This window comes from Onychomys torridus, chromosome 4 (genome assembly GCF_903995425.1).
Source record: "Onychomys torridus chromosome 4, mOncTor1.1, whole genome shotgun sequence".
NCBI classification, from domain to species: Eukaryota; Metazoa; Chordata; class Mammalia; order Rodentia; family Cricetidae; genus Onychomys; species Onychomys torridus.
Window position 1 is genome coordinate 133255153 of NC_050446.1, and position 22215 is coordinate 133277367.

The following is a 22215-nucleotide window of genomic DNA, read 5'->3' on the forward strand; positions in this document are numbered from 1 at the left end:
AGAGTGTCTGCAGCTGCAGCCACACAGGAAGCAGCCTGTTGAGCATGGCTTCTTTCACTTAGCAACATACACTGAAGGTTCCCTCTGTCTCTTTGTAGTTTGATGGCTCATTTCTTTTTATTGCTGAATAATACCCAATTGTCTAGCTGTGCCAATGTGTGTTTATTCTTTCACATACTGAAGGACGTCTCAGGCGCTCCCCTATTTTCATAGTGATGAATAAACCAACATTAATCATCTGAGTGAGAGTTTCTGTGTGAACATCAAGTTTCCAACCCATTGTGGAACAGTGAGCTTTTGTTTTTGAAGGTCACGGTAGAGGCTATGTAACATAAAAGGGTCACATCACATTCACTCTTTTGCGTATGCCTTTCCTTCTTAAAAAGATTTTTCTAGAAAAAAAAAAAAAGAAGACTTATACAGGAATGGAAAGCTGTCAAAGCCTAGAGCACTTACCCGGTGGCCAAGCGGGTGACTGTGGCACAAGATGAACTGAAATTAGGTAACCGTTGTCTCAGAAGCCACTACCTCTGCATCCAGTTCCCCCAAAACGCTGAGCAACTCAATGGTTTCTCCACCAGCTCTCCTGTATCTCACCTTGAATGTGGATTTTTGCAAACCGGTCTGGGGTTTTAGGTTTCCTCTCTGCCCTGGCCCACTGAGGGGCTGTTTTTGCTCCTGAAAGCTTTGAAGATCATCATTGCTCCCCACCCCTCACCTTTCTTCCACATGTCTTCTCTTGGACCACCTCTTCTCCATAAAGCCACATGTTTGTACTGGAGAAGGTGACCCTCAGTGGGCAGTGGCAAACACTGGCAGGGCAGGGGTGGGAGTCCTGTTTTCTGTGTGAACACTTGACATTGGCCCAGTTGAGGTGACGGGAATCTGGATCCTGCTCTTCCTTTTTATCCCATCCCCTTAATTTCACCATCTGTCCAACAGGGTGGCACCACTGGTCCCTCGTTTAAAATCAGCTGCATCCATAGACGTTTGCCTGGGACGGGAGTGGTGGTCTCCCAAGAGGTCCCAGCAGGGATCCATTATAATTACAGATCAGGCTTGAGAGAGCAAAGCTGTAAGGGTGGTAGGTAGGTCTGCAGTGTTTCAAGTGGCTGAGCTTCCTACCCATGACAGTCAGTTCTGGCTATGATTTTTGTTCTCCCAGATAATGGGCTTGTGTTTGCTGGAACCACCTGTCACTGAGCTTCAGCTCCCTGGGTACCTGCTGAGATCCTGTCATTCAGCAGCATCTTTCCCACTAGGCAGGAATGCAGCTCTGGAGGAGGACATTGGGTTATTCGCCAGCAGAGTGCTCTGTGGGCTGTCTTCCCCTCCCATCAGGACACTTGCTGCTCTCTGCAGCTCTTTGCAGACTGCCTGGCATGGGGTCCCACTTACCTCTCTCTCAACTCCCCATGAGGCAGGCTGAGGTGGGAAGCACTCCTCCCTTCCTTCTGGCTCCCCTCCCTTCCACTTCCTCCCCACCCGCCCACTGGGACTATCAGAGAAGTGTTAGTACTAAGTAAGTCTCTACTCATTACACTTCCTTCCTTAGGATGAGGGCTCAGAATTCAGATGTCTTGACTCTGATTCTGCCACAAGGACTCCAACAGTAGCCTTGTGCATTCATCAACCCTCAGACACCATTTCAGGACCGACCAGGGCAGCCTTGCCTGCCAATCAGGAGGGACACCAAAGCCTGCTGTAGTACTCATGTGCCAGGTGACAGGGTCACCCAAGACAGTCTGAGGCAGTCAGCTTCAGATTGGTGGGTGTCCCCCCATGGAGTCCACCTTGCTTGCCCTCGGTGGGACCCATGGGGTGACATACACTTGGCAGCCTCCTCCACTACAGCCTTCTTGCTCCTCTGGAGTGTCCCAAAAATTACCTTTCCTTGGGAACCACACTAGAGACACATCCCAGTAATGAACGGGGACTGCTTTGCTGAGGGGTGGAGGAAGAGGCAAAGGTGGGAAGAACCATTGGTTAATATTCAAAATATTATGGTATGTTACTGAAAACACAAATGAATCAAGCTCTTATCCATGGTAGGCATAGATAGCCCTCTGTGTTTTCACATAAATTATTTCATCTACCAGGCCTGGTGGCACACACTTGTAATCTCAATATCCAGAGTGCTGAGACAGGGGGATGGTGAAATCTAGGCCAGCCTGCACTATGGCAGTAAGACCTTAACTCAGCATTAACAAATGAAGGAAGCAAGGAAAAAAATGAATTAAGTTGGGCATGGTGGCACATGCCTGTAGTCTCAGAAATCATGAGGCTAAGGCAAGAGGATTGACTGAAGACCTTATCTCAAAAAAAAAATAGAACAAAATTAAACAAAACATGAGCCAGTGAGTTTGCTGGGGTTACAGCAGTGTAGTGACTCAAAGGCCATACCACCTAAAAGCCCAGCCCAGCATGGGTGATGAGTGGAGAAAGCTGCTGCTTCCCTGCAGCTCACTCCCAGCCTGTGGGCAGCTCCACTAAAGAGTCTCCTCTCATTTCACCAACCCTGAATCCAAGGAGCCTGCTTCCTTCCTGCAGGAGAGAGTGTTTGAATTCAGAGGAGGTAGCCACGAAACTAAAGAACTGTGTTCTGCAGAAGCCATATGGGATTACTCCTATAGCAGTGTGTGAGGATTTCTCATCCTTGAAACTCTCAGCAAGATTTGTTATTTTCAGTCTATTGCCCTTACTATGCCATGCTAGTGAATGGGAAATCATCCCACTGTTTTTGTTTGCTTGTTTGTTTTTTACTTTAAACCTTGTTTTGCGGCAGGCTCTTTCTAGATAGCTTAGACTAACTTCAATCTTGGGATAATCTCATCTCATCCTCTCCACTGCCTTTGTTCATTTAGTTAATTTATTTCTTTGTGTGTGTGTGGGCATGTGCGTGTGACATGATACATGTATGGAGGTCAGAGGACTATTTGTAGGAGTCAACAATTCTCTCTCCTTCCACATGTGGGTCCTAGGAATGAAATTCAGGTTGTCAGCCTTGGCAGCAAGGACCCTTACCTGCTGAGCCATCTTGCAAGTCCTGCTGATTTTAAAATGGAGTTGTTTGGACTTTTTTCATTGAGTTATAAAATTCTGTGCATGTATGTGTGTGTACATGTCCGTGATCACATGTGTGTATGCATGTGAAGGTCAGACGTCAACCCTGGGAATATTCCTCAACATTGTGGTGGTATTGTGTTCCCCAAAATATTGTGCATCCTAATAAACTTATCTGGGGTCAAAGAACAGAACAGCCACTAGATACAGAGACTAGAAATTGGTGGCACTAACACCTTTAATCCCAGCATTCCAGAGACAGAAATCCCTCTGGATCTCTGTGAGTTCAAGGCCACATTGGAAACAGCCAGGCATGGTGACTCACACCTTTAATCCCAGGGAGTTTCTGCAGAAAGCAGAAAGGTGTATAAGGCGTGAGGACCAGAAACTAGAAGTTTTTGGCTTGGTTAAGCTTTCAGGCTGTGAGTAGTAGTTCAGCTGAGATCCATTCTGGATGAGGACTGAGAAGCTTCCAGTCTGAGGAAACAGGATCAGCTGAGGAACTGTCGAGGTGAGGAAGCTGTGGCTTGTTCTGCTTCTCTGATCTTCCAGCATTCATCCCAATAACTGGCCTCAGGTTTGATTTTATTAATAAGAACTGTTAAGATTCCTGTTATACAACATCTCACTGCTTTATTTATTTTTATTATTTTGAAGCTTCTTACTTTTTTATTTATTATTATTATGTGACTATATGTATCATGGGGAGTGGTGTGCATGTACCACAGTGGGCCCATGGAGGCCAGAAGAGAACTGTGGAGTCAGTCCTGTCTTTCTACCTTTCTGTTGGTTCTGGAGATCAGACTTAGGTCATCAAACTTGTCCCACCAGTATCCTCACCTTCTGAACAGGATTGCTGAGCCCTCAACCTTATCATGCACAACAGAACCTCTGGTTGAATCCAGAGCTCATTGATTTGGCTAGAATGGCTGAGCACTGAGCTCCAGGGATCAACCTGTTTCTGCCTTCCCTGTACCAGGTTTGCAGGTGTGCATCACTGCACCTGGCTTTTACCTCAGGCCCTTGTGCCTACATGGCAGACACTTCACCAACTGAGCCATCACCTCAGCTAATCACGTTCTTCTTCATACCTCTCAGACACATCAGATGGTCCGCTTTCTCCCATTGTGCATCCTTTCTCTTTCTTGATAGTGTTTTTGATACACTGATGTTTTAATGAGTCATTTTTTTTCCTACTTTTCCTTTTGCTGCCCATGCTTCTGGCATCATATCTTAGAGCTACTGCCAAATGCAAAGCCCAGGTTTAACTCCATGTCTTCTAAGAGTCTTAGAACTTTTGATCTTTCATTTATGTCTCTGATCTGTTTTTGAATTATTCTCTTGCAAATGGCATGAAGGTGAGGCTAACTTCAGTTATATATCTAGCATATATATCTAGCTGTAAGGCCTCAAGTTGTAAGACTTAACAGGTAAAGGGACTTGCTGTGAAAATCTGGTGTCATTTCAATCCCTGGGACTCACAGAAAGATAGAAGGACAGAACTGATTCCTCAAAGTTGCCCTTTGACCTCTCTGCTTCCACACACATGATGCACACATGCATACACAGTACTAATAGTTTTTTTTTTTTTTTAAGAATATATGTAGTTGTAGTATCTTTCTTTCAACATAATTTCTTTCTTTCTTCTTCTTTTTTTTTTCTCTGTGTAGCTTTTCGCCTTTCCTGGAACTCACTCTTTAGCCCAAGCTGGCCTCGAACTCACAGACATCCGCCTGCCTCTGCCTCCCGAGTGCTGGGATTAAAGGCATGCACCACCACCACAACATAATTTATTTCATAGCATATATAATCATAGTTATATAATCCCCTCCCCCTCCCAATTTTTAAAAAGCAGGGCTTTGCTATTTAGCCCAGGCTGGCCTAGAATTCATGATCCTCCAGATGCTAGGTTCACAGGCATGTAGCACTGCATCTGGAACAATTTGACTTTAAGTAAGGCTATGTTTAACAGCTGGCTTGCAAACTTCCTGGAAAATCTAACACCAGCTTTCTCAAACCAGTGCTTGCTCAAACTGGCCCTGTCACCCCAGCACTGCTGCCCAGACTGTAGACAACTTTCAGAAGACTGAAGTTTGGAGTTTCCTTGAGGCACTCTCAGGGGGGGACAGTGGTCACAGAAGCTCAGGTGGGGGATGGGTGTCATCAGCCCACCTAACATCTCCCTCCAGTGCCTGACTTTCCCTCTCTAATTTGAAGGACAGAATGTGGCCTGGTATTAGCTTATCTACTCTTCCTGGTCTAGCGGCAGCTGACTTCATCTCAACTGCATGTGGCAGGACTTTGAGTAGAGACCTAATCTTCATCCTGAGGTTGGCTGAGAGCTCCTTGCAATGCCATGAGGCCAAATCCAGGGTTCCCGCTCACGTTTGAACTTGACAACATCATAATGTTTAGCACACATGTGACCCATCGGGTTTGGGGAGAAACTTATACCGTGAGAATTCATCCTACACTATGTGGGTTGAAAGAATGGAGCATAATTTTTCTGAAATTCAAGTTTGTTTCACGGTCTTGCCTTTTAGTCTCCTAATCCAGGAAGTCCCCACCAAGGTCAGTTCTGATTCCTACTGATACCCTCCTGGCTGAAGGCTCAGAACCTCAGAGTGAGAAGGGCCTGGCTCTGGACACTTCATGTCATTGTAGGCAAGGAAGGGATTTGAACCTACTAGAGTACTAGCCATCATGAGTAACTGTGGACTTGTGTGTACATGTGTGTGTGTGTGTGTGTGTGCCTGTGTGTAGGTGTGTGTGTGTGTGCGTGCGTGCGTGCGTGTGTGTGTGTGTGTGTGTGTGTGTGTGTGTGTGCGTGTGTGTGCGTGCGTGCGTGCGTGCGTGTGTGTGTGTGTGTGTGTGTGTGTGTGGTGGGTGTGTGAATGTATGTGTGCGCACATGGGTATGTGTGTAATTGGGGATTCAACTGAGAGGCCTGTTGCCTGCCAGGCAAGAGCTCTATCACTGAGTTATACACGCAGCCTGTTCTGTATGTTTTATTTGAAGATCTCACTCTGTTAGCCAAACAGGACTAGAACTTGTAATCCTCTTGCTCAGTCTCTTGAGGAGTTAGGATTACCATTTGGCAACACCACACCTTTCTTAGCCTGGGAACAAGAGTGCTGTGGGATTGTTGTTAGTGCTCATAGAGGGTACTATAACGCCTTCTGACTTCTGACAGGGAGAAGAGAGACACCCATGGTAACTGTGGTTCTTGTTCACAGGTTGACATAAACCTGGGCCACGCAGATGATGAGGAATGGAGGCTTCAGAACCTACCCATCCTACCACATCCTCCAGGGACCAGCCAGCTCCTGCCCCTGGTGGTCCAGGGGGCCCAGGTGGGCAGGCCTCACCTCGCCTGACCCTGGGCCCTGTCATCCTGCCACCAGAGCAGGGCTTGCCCCCAACTGTGTTCCTGAAGGCTTTGCCTGTCCCACTGTACCACACAGTTCCTCCTGGGGGTCTCCAGCCACGTGCACCCCTGGTGACAGGCAGCCTGGAGGGGCCTAGTATACCTTTCATCCTCAGCCCCTTGCTGCAGCCTGAAGGGCCCAGTCCCACCCAGATGGGCAAGCCGACCACCCCGGCCCTGACTGTGAACATTGTGGGCACACTGCCTGTACTCTCCCCGGGTGTGGGGTCCACATTGGTCAGCACAGGCAGGGTGAAGAATGCTGGGAAGTACCTGTGCCCGCACTGTGGCCGGGACTGCTTGAAGCCCAGTGTGCTGGAGAAACACATCCGATCCCACACGGGTGAGAGGCCCTTCCCGTGCACCACCTGTGGTATTGCCTTTAAGACCCAGAGCAACCTATATAAACACAGGCGGACACAGACACATCTCAACAACTCTCGACTGTCCTTAGAGTCTGAGGGGAGTGGGAGCAGCCTTCTGGAGGAAGGAGACAGGCCTGGAGAGAGTGCCTCAGTGGATAGCCGGGGAGATGAAGGAGCGCCAGAGAGACCTCTTTCCCCAGGTGCCCATCCCACCGTTGCTACCAAGAACAGGGAAAGGATGATAGAAACAACTCCCTCTCTTGGGGCCACCCTTTCCCACAGGGAGGGCCCTGTGGACCAGCCCCAGATGGTGTCGCTTGAGTTCCCACTAGCCAGCCCACAGCCTAGGCGGAAGCTTCTAGAACCAAAGCCATCCTCCCTGCAGAGACAGCAGGAGACATGCGCAGAGAAGCCCTGGGACTCCAAGGCTTTGGAGGGCCAGCTGAGGAAGTGTGAGAGCACAGACTCGGGCTACCTGTCCCGCTCAGACAGCGTGGAGCAGCCTCCTGTTACCTCCAGCCCCTTGCACAGTCTGTCAGAGCACAGTGCAGAGTCTGAAGGGGAAGGAGGTCCTGGCTGTGGGTCTTCGGGCAACAGGATGGAGCAGGGGACACCAGAGGCCACCCTGGAGCTAGAGAAGAAAAGACTGGAGGAACGCATTGCCCAGCTCATCTCCCACAACCAGGCAGTGGTAGATGACCCCCAGCTGGACCACGTGCGGCCCCGCAAGACTGTGCTGTCCAAGCAGGGCAGCATCGACCTGCCCATGCCATATACCTACAAGGATTCCTTCCACTTTGACATCCGGGCGCTGGAGCCCAGCCGCAGGAGGGCTGCCCTGAGCCCAGCTCGTTCTACCTACACACCCCTGGAGAAGGCCAGACCCCTCTTCTTCCACTCTGTTCCCACACAGCTCTCCACCACTGTGGAGTGTGTCCCTGTCACCAGAAGCAACTCGTTGCCTTTCATTGAGGGTTCTAAGTTGTGGCCAGAGCCACGGGACCCACAGGACCCACAGGATGCCTTTCCCAGGATGCAGAAGGCCCTGAGCCCCAGGCTCACCCTAGCTCGGCTGGGAGACCGCCCAGGACTGACCTTGGCAGGTATCCCCAGTGGTCACCCTCGGGCCCTGGTGAGACAGGCTGCTGTGGAGGACTTGCCATGCACCCCTACTGGAGACCCTTGGGTTGCTGCGGAAGACCTCAATGGAAAGAGAGGTGCAGTAATGGAGGGGTTGGTGTGCAAGGGCAGAGCCGGTAAGAAGTGTAACCAGAAGAAGCAAAAGATGTTCTCCCAGGAGAAATGGCGGGTATATGGGAATGAGACGTTCAAGAGAATATACCAGAAGATGAAGACCACTCACCAGGGAGGACAGAAACACAGGGAGGTGAAGCAGGGCCAGAGGTCAGAACTGGACCTGCCTCTCCAGGAAGAGGTAGTAGGGACTGAGGGTGCAAACCTGTCTCCAGACAGTAGAATCCCTGTCCTGGGGGATGCCGCAGCAGGGGCCAAGCCAGGATCTTGGGGAAGTCCACTACCCCTGGAGGACTTGTTGGAGACTGAGTTTCCTAAACAACTGAAGGCAGTGGCCAGAGCCAAGTCCTCTCCTACCCTTGGCAGCACAGATGCCCTCTGTCTAAGCAGCAAGAGCCCTCTGCTCCTTCCATGTGAGAAATCTGACCTGGGATGCCAGCTGCCTTCAGAGCCTGTGCCCCTCCAAGGAAGAGACTTAAAAGCTCCTGAAATGGCTTTGCCAGACCCTGGTGAGGCTGTAAAAGAAACCTGCCCTGGGGACCAAATTGTCCTCTGGCAGCCTAGTGGTGGGTCTGAGAGTCCCCAGCTTGCAGAGGACAAGTCACCCTCAGAGAGAAAGCGACTAAAGGTGGGAGAGCTGGACCATCAGGAGCAGCTAAGGCCTCTGGAAGCTGAGGCCTCAAGTGGCTTTCTGCGGGCTGACTCCCAGCCACCCCAGACACAGGTCAGTGATGCTGAGGAGGTTCTGGGTTGCTCAGCTGAGAGTATCCGGCATGTGACCGTGACCCTGGAGTCCTCTGATGCCTCCTCAGCTCTTTCTGCTGTTGCCCTGAGGTGGCCAGGGCTAGGAGACAAGGATCCCACATTGCCTTCTGTACCTGGGACTCTTGGGTACCACTCCCTGCTGCCTGCCCAGCCCCAGGATCCTGGTGTTCCCACTGTTGTTTCAGGGGGCTCTTTTGCTCCCAAGTACCTCCTCAGGTTACCTCAAGGAAAGAACCCCTTACCACATGTTGCTCTGGGGACTGGGAAAGGCCCCAACTCTCTGTGTATAAGTGCACAGCCTGCAGAACAGACACTTCTTGCTGGATCAGAATTGGGAATGCTCCAGCTACTTGGAGCACACTCAGGCCCAGGTGAGGCTGGTAGCAGCTCAGAGGATCCTAGCTGGTCCAGGTCACTGGATGGAAGAGAAGAGGCACAAATAGGAAGAGAGAAAAGAGACAGGTCCAACAGCAGCATCCCCACGGCTGAGCACTCTTCTGACCCCAACACTGGCACCACCCAGGAGACAGCCTCCACTGTGCCTGCTCACACATGTGACAGTCATGTGACCCAGAATGTAGTGGGTGAGAGCCATGCTATCGATTGCCTCTGCACAGACAGCCCACCAGCAAGAGCTAGAACATATGGGAATCTCTTGAACCCATGGACATTGTTCCAGAAGCTGGGAACACCTAGGAATGTCCTAGAAGGTCCTTCTTCAGAGACCAAGGAAGGGCTGCCTGCCTGCTTTCCCTCCCAAGCACATTATTTCCCTACATCTTTCACAAGGCCCCAGGGTTTATCCCTGGGCCAGCAGAAACTGGCCTTGTCACACCACTTAGGGACCCCCAGAAGCCGTGAGGCCTCAAGCTCCTTCCCTTCACTTAAGGCTGAGCCCCAGCTCACATGGTGTTGCCTGAGTCACAACCTGCCCCTGGCAGAGGCAGCTCCAGGGCCCGTGTCTTCATACTCACCTGATAGAAGCCTCCAGAGTAAGAGTGACAAAGGGCTGCTGCCCAAGAGCAGTGGAAGAAGGACTAAGACAAGCCAAGGAGGAGGGACTTCGAAGGCATCTGAGGTAACACCAGCTAGGCCTGGGGACTTGGGCAAGAGAAAGATACAGGGAGAGAGAGGTAGGGAAGTGGGGAGAAAGGAAAAGCAGTGGATCTATCCCTGTGGGTATCACCACCATTATGATGTTTTCTGTTTCTAAAGGAGGCTCAGGTGGTCATACATGGGGTGGGAAGAAGTAAAGGCCCTAGATATGAACAAAACCAAACAGATTCATAAAAATGAAATGATAAAGATCTATTGTACAAGGGTCTAGGTTATGGCTGAGTTGAAGTGCTTGCCTCACAAGTTTGAAGACCTGAGGACCCATGTTTAAAAAGCCTGGAGTGATGGCAGGCCTTTCTAATCCCAGCACTGAGGAAGTGGAGACAGGAAGATCACTGAGGTTGGCTTAGATTAGCCTAAGCTGTGTATCCTAGGCCAATGAGAGACCCAAAACACAAGCTGGATGACTCTTGAGAGAAGACACCCAAGACTGCTCTCTGGCCTCCATATGCATGTACACACACACACACACACACACACACACACACACACACACACAAACAGAAATATCTCAGTAGAGCAGCCAGGTAAGATATTTGTGATTAGACATGAAACTTCATTCTATTCCTGGTGACAAGCAAAACAAACAAACAAAAACAAAAACAAACAAACAAAAAAAATCACACTGTCCTTAACTCTCTAGGTCATCTAAGAATCAAAACTATCCTTTTTTAATATATATATTTGTTTTCAATTATGTATGTGGGGTAGGCGATTCTCAAGTTGTCAGCTCCTCTGGAGCTAGAGTTGCAGGCAGTTGTGAGTTACTTGATGTTGGTGCTGGGACTCACATTCAGCTCAGTCATCTTAACTACTGAGTCATCGCTCCAGAAACTAGAAACTCATGTTAACAGATAAACTCCAGACAGAAAACCAGAGCAGAATAAAAATGGAACAAACTAAGGAAAGCTCTTAAATGGAGAAGCTCACTATCTTGGGTACGCTGGAGAAATAGCTCCGATACCATCACAGTAACCGGTCTCAGATCAAATCTGAGGTCCTTAGGAGCAATGATAAGAAGGAGAATGTGACGGAAGTTTAAGAAGGGTCTTTCCAGGGAGTTAAGCTATGAGTTTATGGCCCCATCTTGAAAGGGTTGAGGTCTTATCCTGTTAGGAGATGGCTTGGGTCAGGGAGCTAAAAGGAGCCTTGAGGCCTCAGTTCTAGTTGGGATTTATGGAACAAAGACAAGGATGGGACCCGAGACTTTTAAGCAATCCCCAGGGGCTGGGGGTGGTGATCCAAGGTCTGGTTTATATCTCCTCCCTCCAAATTGTAGGGATTCCTGCGGTGGGTGATATGGACTATGGCTCTAGGTAACTCTTCACTCATTTCAAGTCTCCAGCATTTCCACTGGATATCCAGTCTAGGCATGGTTCTGGAAGGTTCCATGTGGCGTACAACTAGTTGCTGGGTAAGAATATCTCACAGGCTCAGGCTATTTGATAACACAGCATTTTGGTGCCTTGATTTTCATAGATAAGTATCCTCTCTTTAGAGAGAGAACCCATCATGGTGTTCCCTACTATGAGGACTTTGAGTGACATGATGACAACATGCTTGGTATTTTCAGCTTCCCTACCCAGCAGTCTCAGGGACAAGGTCCCAGGACCAGGTATCCAGTGCACAGTGGAAGAAAGGACTGTGCCATAGGAGGGTGAAGATATCTCATGAAAACAGCAAGCAGAAGAAACTGAGGTTTCATTCCAAGAGGTAAAATATGTGGCCTTCTCTTCCCCTTCCATGCTGGCTTGATTTCAGGAACCCAGGAACTGAATGTGGCATTCAAATGGCAGCTCACTACTGAGGGATGTCTTTCTGTATGTTGTGAATATGTGTTGCTATGATTGGTTAATAAAGAAGCTGCTCTGGCCTATGGTGAGGCAGGTTATAGCAAGGCAGGAAATCTAAGAGACAGACAGAAAGAAGAAAAGCAGAGAGACGCCAGCCTGCCACCCAAGGAAGAACATGCCAGCAGACCGGTAAGCCACAGAACATTTGGCAAAACATAGATTAATATAAATGGGTTCATTTAAGACATAGGAGCTTGTAGTTAGATTTTTCCTGCCTGGCCCACAGTCAGAACAAATCTCTCTTACCCGCCAGTCCCACAGTTGCTCAGATCCAACCAAGAAAGCACACAGAAACTTACATTGTTTACAAACTGTATGGCCATGGCAGGCTTCTTGTTATCTGCTTCTTCTATCTTAAATTAACACATTTCTATAAATCTATACTTTGCCATGTGACTCATTACTTACCATTACCTTACATCCTTCTTGCCATGGCGGCGGCTGGCGGTGTCTGCCTGCCCCAGCCTTCTACCTCCCAGAATTCTCTTCTCTCTTGTCCCGCCTATACTATCCTTACTGCCTGGCTACTGGCCAATCAGCACTTTATTTATTTTAACCAATCAGATCAACACATTTGGCATACAGAACATCCCACAGCAAGAGCTAGCTAGCAAGAAGCCTATTGTAGGCCATATAGTTTGTAAATAATATTAAGCCTCTGAGTGACTTTTTTATAAGTAGCTGTGGGACTGTAGGGCTGGTCAGGGCCAGGCTGGATGAGAGAAACCTTCTGACTGCATCTCACCCCCAGAGGGAGGCTTCTATTCCATTGGTCTGAAGTTCTGCTGCTCCAAACCTGCCTTTATAGCCAGCATGATCACACTGACCTTGTAATTTTTTATTGGTGTCTTTCTAAGGCAGGAACACAGTAAATATTTGAGATAACCAGGTTGAAAATACATTAATCTAATTTTAGTCTTGAGAGAGTATGTGGTAATTATTGTTTTTAATACACTTTTAATATTTGCAAGCAAATGTGCCTTTTGAGAAAAAAAATAAAAATTCAGAGAAGCAAAGAGAATCTCTCAATAATCCCAAGATTGGGGATAATTCTCTGAACATTCAGAATCACTGTCTTCTAGACAAGATCAGGGACATCTTTCAGGAGGCCTTAAAAGCTCAGCAGCAGCTCTTGGGACAAGTCCATCAAGCAAGGGGTCTGTCTTAAAGTTGCAGCCACATCATAAAAATCAGATTTCACACAAGTGTCTGTATCTCTCACTCCTCTCAAGTTATCAGAAGTTCTGAGAACATGGGACTTGCCCTCTTGAGTGGCCATGGGTGGCCAGAGAGGAGTAGTAGCCACGCTGTGAGAGCTATGCTTTGTAAATGTCTCAGACCCCATCTCTCTCCAGAATTGGATTTTCATCTGTGTTTCTTAGATGTGTTATATGCCTACCTCCACAGACACTTGAATTTGAAGATCTTAATAGTTGACCTTGTGGGAGCCAAGAGAGGGCATCTCTATTAGAGAAGTACTTTATAAGTGCCTTAAAGGTGAACATGTGGAGTTGGTCAAAAGGAAGCAAAGAAGTTCTAAGCAAGGGCCTTGTCTTAGTAAGTTTTTAATTGTTTGATAAAACCCCATGACCAAGGCAGCTTATAAAAGGAAGTACTTAATTTGGGGCTCATGGCTCCAGAGAGTTAGGTTCAGTGACCATCTTGATGGGGAACATGGCAGCAAGCAGGCAGGCATGGAACTACAGTAGTAGCTTATCTATTCATTCATCTGTCTATCTACATATCCACTCATGTATATATCAGTCATTTATCCCATCCATCCATCCATCCATCCATCCATCCATCCATCATGCGTCAGTCATCTATTTCATCCATCCATTCCTATAGTGTCAGTCATTTATCTCATCTATTCATCCATTTATCCATGTGTCTATCAATCATCTATTCCATCTATCTATATTCTTTCTTTCTTTCTTCCTTTCTCTCTCTCTCTCTCTCTCTCTCTCTCTCTCTCTCTCTCCCTCTCTCTTACTTGCTTACTTGCTTGCTTTCTGGTCTCACCAACATGACTGCTTAAATATTTTAAGTTTTTTGAGACAAGTGCTTGAACTTATGATCCTGCTGTCTCAGTCATCTGAGTGTGGGACTATAGGTATGTGCTACCTACCATGCTTGGCCCAAATAGTTCTATTTCTTTAATTATTAGTTTGTTTATTTATTTATTTGGGTGCTTGAGATTAAACCCAGGGCCATACAAATGCTGGCCAAATGGTCTACCACTGTGCTACATCTCTAGTCACCACCCTTTTATTTTCATAACATTTATTTTAAAAAGTGACCATCTTTAATTTTAATGACTCATTTTCTTCCCTTTTCCCTTCTGTTGAGCATGCACATAGTAGGAGAACTTAGAAGTCTCTTACTAACCACAATCACACATTTTCTTCTGTCACTCTCTACCTTAGGTTTCAAATTCCAGCCTTTTCAAATTCCGCCTAACTTTTATTTATGATGTGAGTTATAGATAGATGCTCTGAGTTTTGCAGGTGGCTACCTGGTTGCCCTAATGTGACCCATTTGTCTATTTTGGTATAAATATCACACCATTTTGATTAAACCACCTAATCCCAGGATTTTCTATATAAGGCTGATGAATTCAAGACAGTGTAGTGCTTCTATCAGGATAGACAAAGACTGCTTGGAGAAATAAGAAGGTGGAGAGAGACTTTTGATAAGATTTTAAGGAAAATCAATGGAGACAGGGAGAAGGATGGTCTTTTCAACCTATAGTGTCCAGCCTGGAGACCATCTCCGTGGTAAGTGGAAGGAAGCCTTGAGAGGGAATCTCATGAGACTCTGCTCTAGGGAGCAATGGCTTCCTCATACAATGTCATCAGGTTATACATTTTTCCAGGGTTTTATTTGAGATACAAATCTAATTAATGTTCTCTCATCTTGATCAGAAGTCTGTAGTCTCCTGTGTGGCCTCTTCTTCATTAACATCCTGTCTTTATTGGTCTGATTTTTAAATATTTTATTATATGTATTTGTTTGTTTGTTCTGTGTCTGTTGAGGTCAAAGTACAATGTGCAGAACAGATGTTCTCCTTCCACTGTGTGGATCCTGAGGATAGAATTCAGATTGCCAGGCTTGGTGGCAAGCACCTTTACCTGCTGAGCCATCTTGCAAGGCAGGTCTACTGATACTTAAATGTAATTGTTCATGGATATTGTTTTATCTCCCAGAAGTTTAATTAATTTTCAAACCTGCTTGGTAAAAATCTGCTTTGTTCTCTTGCTCTTTATTCTTATTTTCAAACATGTGTGTGTATGTGCGTGCATATGTGTGTGTGTGTGTGTGTGTGCGCGCGCGCGTGCGCGCGCGTGCACATGTGCTGTATGTATATGCATGCATGTGGAGGTCAGAAGTTGCTATCCAGCCTTTTCCTCAGAGTATTTTCACTTCATCTTTTGAGGTGGGGGTCTCTCACTGAACCTAGAGCTCATGAATTCAGCTTGGCCGTCTGGCCAGCACAGTCCCCTGTCTCTACCTCCCCAGCTCTGGGATTGCAGACTCCCACTACTCATTGCACCAGACTTTTTGTGCTGGTGCTGAGGATCTGAACTGAGTAAGTTCCATGGCAAGTGCCTTTCTGACTTAGCCATCTCCCCAGTCCCACAATCCTTTTCTTTTTAAATCATACTTTAGAGTTTGCTGAGTTCGCTCTTGAAGACCCCAATGTCTAAAGCCTCCACATATTAACTCTCACTTCCAGCATCTGAATCCCTCATGTTCATGGTATGGGAACTCTGAGACTTGAGTGGAAAGCACTATTCACGTAGTGGATGGGAGAATGCTTGATTTACTCCTGCTAAGTACCTGTCAGATTCTAGGCTAAGCAAAGTTCTTGACGTCTGAGACCCTATGAATTGAGGAAGGTCTCTTCTCTTTATAAAATTGACTGGAGGGATTTCTCCCCCTTCTCTCTGGGGCAGGATGTGAGGGTAGGAGCACTCACTTCTTAGTCACTTGTGTGGTGAGTGCATGGCCTGATGTTGCCTCAACTCTCTATAGTAGCAGAAACTGCCCTTTGACTTCCATTAAAGTCCTGTCCTACCTGAGCAAGGGAATGCATTCAGAATTTGCCTGGTCTGGCAAAACCATTGGGATGAAAACAACCCTACCCACCCAGGTTTTCTTTCTTGTGAATTTTAACTGTTTGGTACCTTCCAATCAGTCTACTAATACATTTAAGTATATTTAATTTTTAAGAACAACTTGGTTGGGGTTGGAGAGATGGCTCAGTGGTTAAGAGTACTGATTGCTTTTCCAGAGTACCTGGGTTCAATTCCCAGCATACATGTGGCAGCTCACAAATGTCTATAACCCCAGTTCTAGGGGATCTGATACCTTCACACAGACATACCTGCAGGCAAGACACCAATGTACATTAAACAAAAATAAATCATTAAGAAAAAGAACAAAATTGTATTTTCAGTGTAAGGAGGGCTGTGATATGACTAGAGTGTCAGGTCAGGAGTTCTCACTTAATTTCCCGTGCCTTATCATTAAGGAGTTATTTGCTGGGCATGTGACACACAACTGTAGTACCAGTACTCAGAAAGCAGAGGCGGGTGGATCTCTATGAGTTTGAGGCCAGCCTGATCTACAAAGAGAATTCCAGGGCAGCCATGCTGCAAAGAGAAACCCTGTCTCAAAAAACCAAAAAAGGAAATAAAAAAAGAGCTTGTTTTTGTTCTTCTTATTTTTTAAGCTGTGATTTCACTAATTTGACCAAGCTGATCTCAAACTTTTGATCTTCCTTCATGAGCTCCTGAGAGTTGGGATAGTGTGTGAAAAGTTGCACATTTTGATATATCCACAAGGCTACCTTTTCTTCTTCAGCTACTCATTGTTGGTTTTGTCTAAGAAGCCTTCCCTAACTCTCAATCTTCTAATGTCATGAGCATATAAAGACTCCCTCTGATATTTTTTCTAACATACATAAATATATGCATTTATATATATGGAAGGATTTGGTTTGCTTTTTGTGACCTGGACAACCAGGGAACATGGATCAAATGTGATTTTTCATTTCTTTTAGCAACTAGGTATGACTTCGTATGTTTGAAAATACATATATGCTTATATATTGCTCATGCATATTCCACATATAGAGATTTTTTATTGGAAAACTCTAATACATTATGTGTAATTTATATAAAAACCTCTCAGACCCATATATAAATATGGTACCTTATCTGTTTGTTGTGTTTAGATCCTTGTTTATACTTGAAGTTCATCTCAGGGCTTTCCATTCTGTTTAATCTCTCTGTCTCTCTCTGTCTCTGTCTCTCTCTGTCTCTGTCTCTCTCTGTCTCTGTCTCTCTCTGTCTCTCTCTCTCTCTCTCTCAACACTGTAATGAAAATGGTGGTTTCATTAATGAAACTACACATGTTAAGGGATAGGGAGTCAAAAGCATGGGGTCCATCTTGAGAGTAGAAATGAAAACACATAGAAACTTTATGCTTGTATGCCTAATTACTCCTGTGTTAACTTGAGGCCTGGAGGTTCATAAAGTTCTCAGAATCTATCTGTTCTGGGCCTACAGCAAGCACTGGACCATGGAATTGGGTTTTATTGATGAATTTGTGACGGTGTACAAGCATGAAGTGCTCAGAGGCTTGGCTAAGGAAGCTTCCGGCACATGCTACATAGATAGCCCCAAGTGATGGGAGATGGGTGAGGCTGTGTGGGAGAAGGACAGTCCTAAAAGGTACACTCACCACTAAAGGAGTGAAGCTCACCCCAGGCCCTGAAGACAGGATTCTAGTCATCATGAGGGCCTTCCTTGTGCATTTGCTGTTCCTGTTGAGGGCTGTGGGGGTATTCTTCAGTCATGATGCAATGTATTCAGTTAGAGGAGTCTGTGAGGTATGGGATATAGGCAGGTAGATAGTGGTCCTAAGCTGACATGGGCTCTGCTGCACAAATGTCTGAGACCCTTTGACCTGTCAGCCACAGAAGCAGAGCTTTGAGCATGGTCACATACATGTCCCAGCTTCTACTCTTTGCTTTGATATGTCCTTGGGGCTGTGACAGGGGCCCAGAGACACAAATGGCAGGATGGAACGTGGTCTGTGCCTGAGTGAGCACATGTGAGGCTGGCCTACACACCAACCTGCCAGTTCCCCTTAGATAGCTAAACATGCAGTGATGTTTAGAGGAACCAGGGGTTAATACATTCCAACCAGTGTCAAGATTCATGACAACAACCTCAGCCTTCCCTTTCTTGAGTCAACCAAGGACCTCCAGTCCAAACTGAAGCCCCTGAGCTCAGTAACTTAACCAAACAGTCTTCAGGAATTCTTGCTGAACTGACCTGGGCAAGAAATGCTCCCCATAACTGATCTCCATAAGACCGAGGAAGAAATGGACCATGAAATGCATAAAGAGGACCCAAAGGACAGAGAAGAAGCTTGCATGGAGCCTAAGAGTCCAGTTCAAAATCCAAATCAAGAGGGGTTTCTTTTTAGAAGTATAAATGAGAAAACGGATCAGCTCTGTGTGGCAAATTAGATGTGATCTTGGAAAACTGAGTTGATCTTAAACTCAGCCTTGAGGAAACAAAGCGAGAAGGAACAGGTCTAACATCACGTACGAGGTTGACGTGTACCTACTATCGGCCACATGAGTGGCTGTGGTCCTTCAAAGCAAAGCAAGCATTTGGAGGAGAAGGGCCCTCATATCCAACCCTTGAGTGGGATTCTTTAGAAAGTGGAGCTTGAGGTGAGGGTTTAAGGCTAAGTGACTAAAGAGGGTGAGCTCTTAGGACAGGAAGGCTGTGAGGAGGAGGAGGAGAGGAGGAGGAGGAGGAGGAGGAGGAGGAGGAGGAGGAGGAGGAGGAGAAGGGCAAGGAAAGGGGAGAAGAGATATGTTGTAATGTAATGGGGGCCTCAGCCTGGGCCTCCAGGGACTCCAGAGAGAGAATTGTACCATTTAGATTGTCCTACTTAGAGGTAAGTGTGACTGAACCACCTCATCCTACACCACCCAGTCTGCCACAAGGGAGTGGAGGTGAGGTGGGAAGTTTCCTAGGCATACATAAGCAAGTTGAGTCCCCACTGACCCAGAAGATATGCATGTTCCCCCACCAATAGCAGGGGAAGAGATGTGTAGCCCTGAGGGAGAACTGTTAGATGTTGCCTCACAGCACCTGGCATGCCTTGGGGGTCCCTGAATGACAGGAGATGAAGAACTGCCTGGTCAGGCTAATTTTCTGAATGTAGCTGCTTGGGGGAGGGGCTCCACACAAAGACTCCTCTGAGAAGACCAAAGCAAGATAGGAACAGCTCCAGCCAACAATAGCACCAGGGTCCATGTGGGCTCTTCTCAAGAATGACGGGGACCAGATCCCACTTTGGTAACATTGCCTTGGGGGCCAGGAACTCTCCTGACAGTCCCCCAGCAACTTTGATTGAATGACAGTCCCCAAGGTTCAGGTTATGTGCCATTCTTAATGCCTGCAGAGGGGCAAAGGTGAGCCTGCACACTTACTGGCAGCCTGTTTCCCACAAGTCCCACTTTCCTTCCTTCCTTTGTCTGTGTGCTTTGAAATCACTCTGCTGGGGCTCCAGTGGGCTTGGGGGTGGGTAGGAGTCAAGTAGCAGCCTGCCCTCCCTCCCCTGACGGTGCTCTGGGGAATTTATGGTCTTGACAAAAGGGACAGAGGCTTCAGGGAAGGAGCCAGTTACTCCCACCCCAATTCCCAGGGGCCACAGCTCCTGATCCAGGTGAGCAAGACAAGTTTTTTCAAATGTAGACACCTGGAAAGATGAACTAAAAGCCAGTGTCTTATTGTCGGTGTCAGAGAATGTCAGTGTCTGAGAGGATGCTGCCTTCTTCAGCCCTTATTTAAATAAAGTTCTACAATCAGCCCCTGTGACTAGGTCCGGTACCAGGGTCTTGGCAGAAGCTCAAACAAACAAGGCAGGAGAGTGGCTAAGCACGTTGTCTCCTCTCCAGGAGGTCTGTGGCTCTCCATGGGAGTTAAGAGCTTGGAAGCTGAAGCCTGTGGGGGGTGGGGGTCTCCCACAGCATCTGCAACCAGTGCAAAGAGCTTCAGGCATGTGGCAGTGAACCTTCGTCTCAGTTTGCTCACCCACAAGATATGGGTGCTAGACCAGATGGCTGGTCTGTTTAGGGCTTTACCTGCTTGTCAGTAGAACACTGGGAACCTGCATCCTAAGAAAGGGGTACAAGTTCCTTAACGGGTTACTCGCTGGATACATGGCATGCATTACAAAGGGCACGTGCCAAGAGGAGTGTACAATCTCTATGACAATCAATAAAGTGAACTCCCAGCCCTTTCTCTTTCTCCATCCTTGTGGTGAGTTCCTCTGGGTTGTGAGTGCATTTTGTTTTTGGGACTACTAGATCAGATGATCTGGAAGGGACTCTCTGATGGGGACTCTGTACAGACCTCAAGATGCAAGCTGTCAACACCACCCATGATGGTGGCAGTGACCACGTGTGGCTCTTAACACAACTGTAGTTGACACACTCAGTAGCCCCAGGGGGTAGTAGCTATCATGCAGATCCATGCTGATTATAAAACATTTTCATCTTCACACAAAATTCTATCCGGTGATCTGGTTAACAAGTAGTGAATGACTAGAATCTAACGTCAATATCTACCCACAACATCATTTTCCCAAGATGTTTCTAAACAGCATGAGTAACATTTAAACATGATCTTGGGCTGGGGATGTACCTCAGTGGGCAGAGTACCTTCCTCACATGCACGAAGTTCAGGGATTCCAGCCTGGGCATCGCACAAACCAGGCATGGTGGTGCTCACCTGTGATCTCAGCCCTCAGAAGGTTGAGGCAGGACGATCAGAAGTACAAGCTCATCCTCAGCTATGTAGGAAGTTCAAGGCCAGGCTGGGCTCCATGAGACTATGTTTCAAAACAAAATATCAACCCCATCTCACTTAGTCCCTACACAGCCTCGTGAGTTGTGTGATTTCAATCCTTACATCCTGTGGTTAGAAGGTGAGTTGGGAGAGTGAGGTGAGGAGAGAAGATGAGTGGGGGTGGGTGGGTGAGGAGTTACTCAGAGCTGATCAACTCCAAGTCTAGCTCCAAGTTTCCCAGCTACTGTCAGGGCCTCTCTGGCTTTCCTGGCACATGCTAAACATGCACCACTCTGCCCCATAGGTACGAAGGACGTTTCTGGCAGAGAACCAAACGACTGTGCAAGCCACCCTGGTTGCCAAGAAGAAGCTGTCTACCCCAACAACTTGAAGGGTTGGAGCCACGAGGGACCCTTGGGACAGCTTCAGCAGAAGCATCAGGTAACACTTTCCCTGGAGGTGAATCCAGTTGAGGAGCACAGAGGCACCAGGCTCTGGCATTTGTGTTGGGATAGCAGTAAATGGGCAGGTGCCAGGCCAGATCCAGAGGGTCACATGTGTGAAGGGCCATGATGAGGTCTTTATCTGTGAGACAATCAGTCCCAATCTATGGAAATGGCATGGGGTAAGACGTCAAGATGCTAGTTCTGGGCAGTGCAAACACAGCACCGGCCAAGCCAGGCAACAACAGGTCCTGTGGGTAAAGGTACAGATCCCGTCTGGAATCTGGGAATGATCTGGGAATGTACACACTAGGACTCCTGGTGCTTCTATCTCCCCCATCTGTGGACAGGAAGTGAGCTCAGTTCTTTGCACAACACCATTGTTGTAAGGCTCTGGGGAGGAGGCAGTAGGGGCTGTGGTTGGTGTCAGAGCCCACAGATAGGATGATAGTTCTGTGAGAAGTACATGTCCAATGCTTACCTGGGCAGCAGTGAGGACCAGGCCCAGAGGAAAATGTAGCCTAAACTCCCAGAGGCTACTTCCTGGAAAAGAGACATTTCAAGCTCCCATCCCTAAGCAGCTAGGACAAGTCAGTGAACTCTGGGCCAACATGTTTCCTTCCTTCCACCCAACAGTGATGACTCCAGACTTGGTCTTGCTTGCAGAGACTTGGCTGGGAAGAATGGAGCTACCTGTGAGAGGCTGTGGGGCCCATCTGGCCAGCAGCATCTGAATTACCATCTCTTTGTGTCTAGTTGTTGACTGGTTGGTTCAAGGGTTGACTCTGGGCTTTGTTCTTAGAATCCACGGTGGGGCATTTACCCCATCTCTGTGTAGCTCCAGCACCCCCTATAGGCAAAGGGCACTTGTTCCACCCTTCTTCCCCCTTCCCCTGTCCCCAAAGTCTTCTCTTCATGTAGAGAGGAAGATGAGGCCTAATGTTTTGCTACTCAGAATCAACCCGATATAGGTATTCACTCTTACTGTTGGATGGCCAGCTGCAGATGGCAAAATGCTGTTTTTATGAAAGAATCTCAAGGGGAAGGCTG

General features: G+C 47.4%; 1 protein-coding gene across 1 annotated transcript in view; it reads left to right on the top strand.

The window, feature by feature from the left end:
- The window catches only part of Znf831 (zinc finger protein 831), a 104958-nt gene that overhangs the window by 36490 nt on the left and 46253 nt on the right, over positions 1–22215 (top strand). Inside the window, exons 2-4 of the mRNA XM_036186541.1 lie at positions 6300–9952; positions 11564–11703; positions 21027–21163. Coding sequence (XP_036042434.1) covers positions 6335–9952; positions 11564–11703; positions 21027–21163 — 3895 coding nt within the window. The 5' untranslated portion in view covers positions 6300–6334. The remainder of the gene's footprint in view (positions 1–6299; positions 9953–11563; positions 11704–21026; positions 21164–22215) is intronic.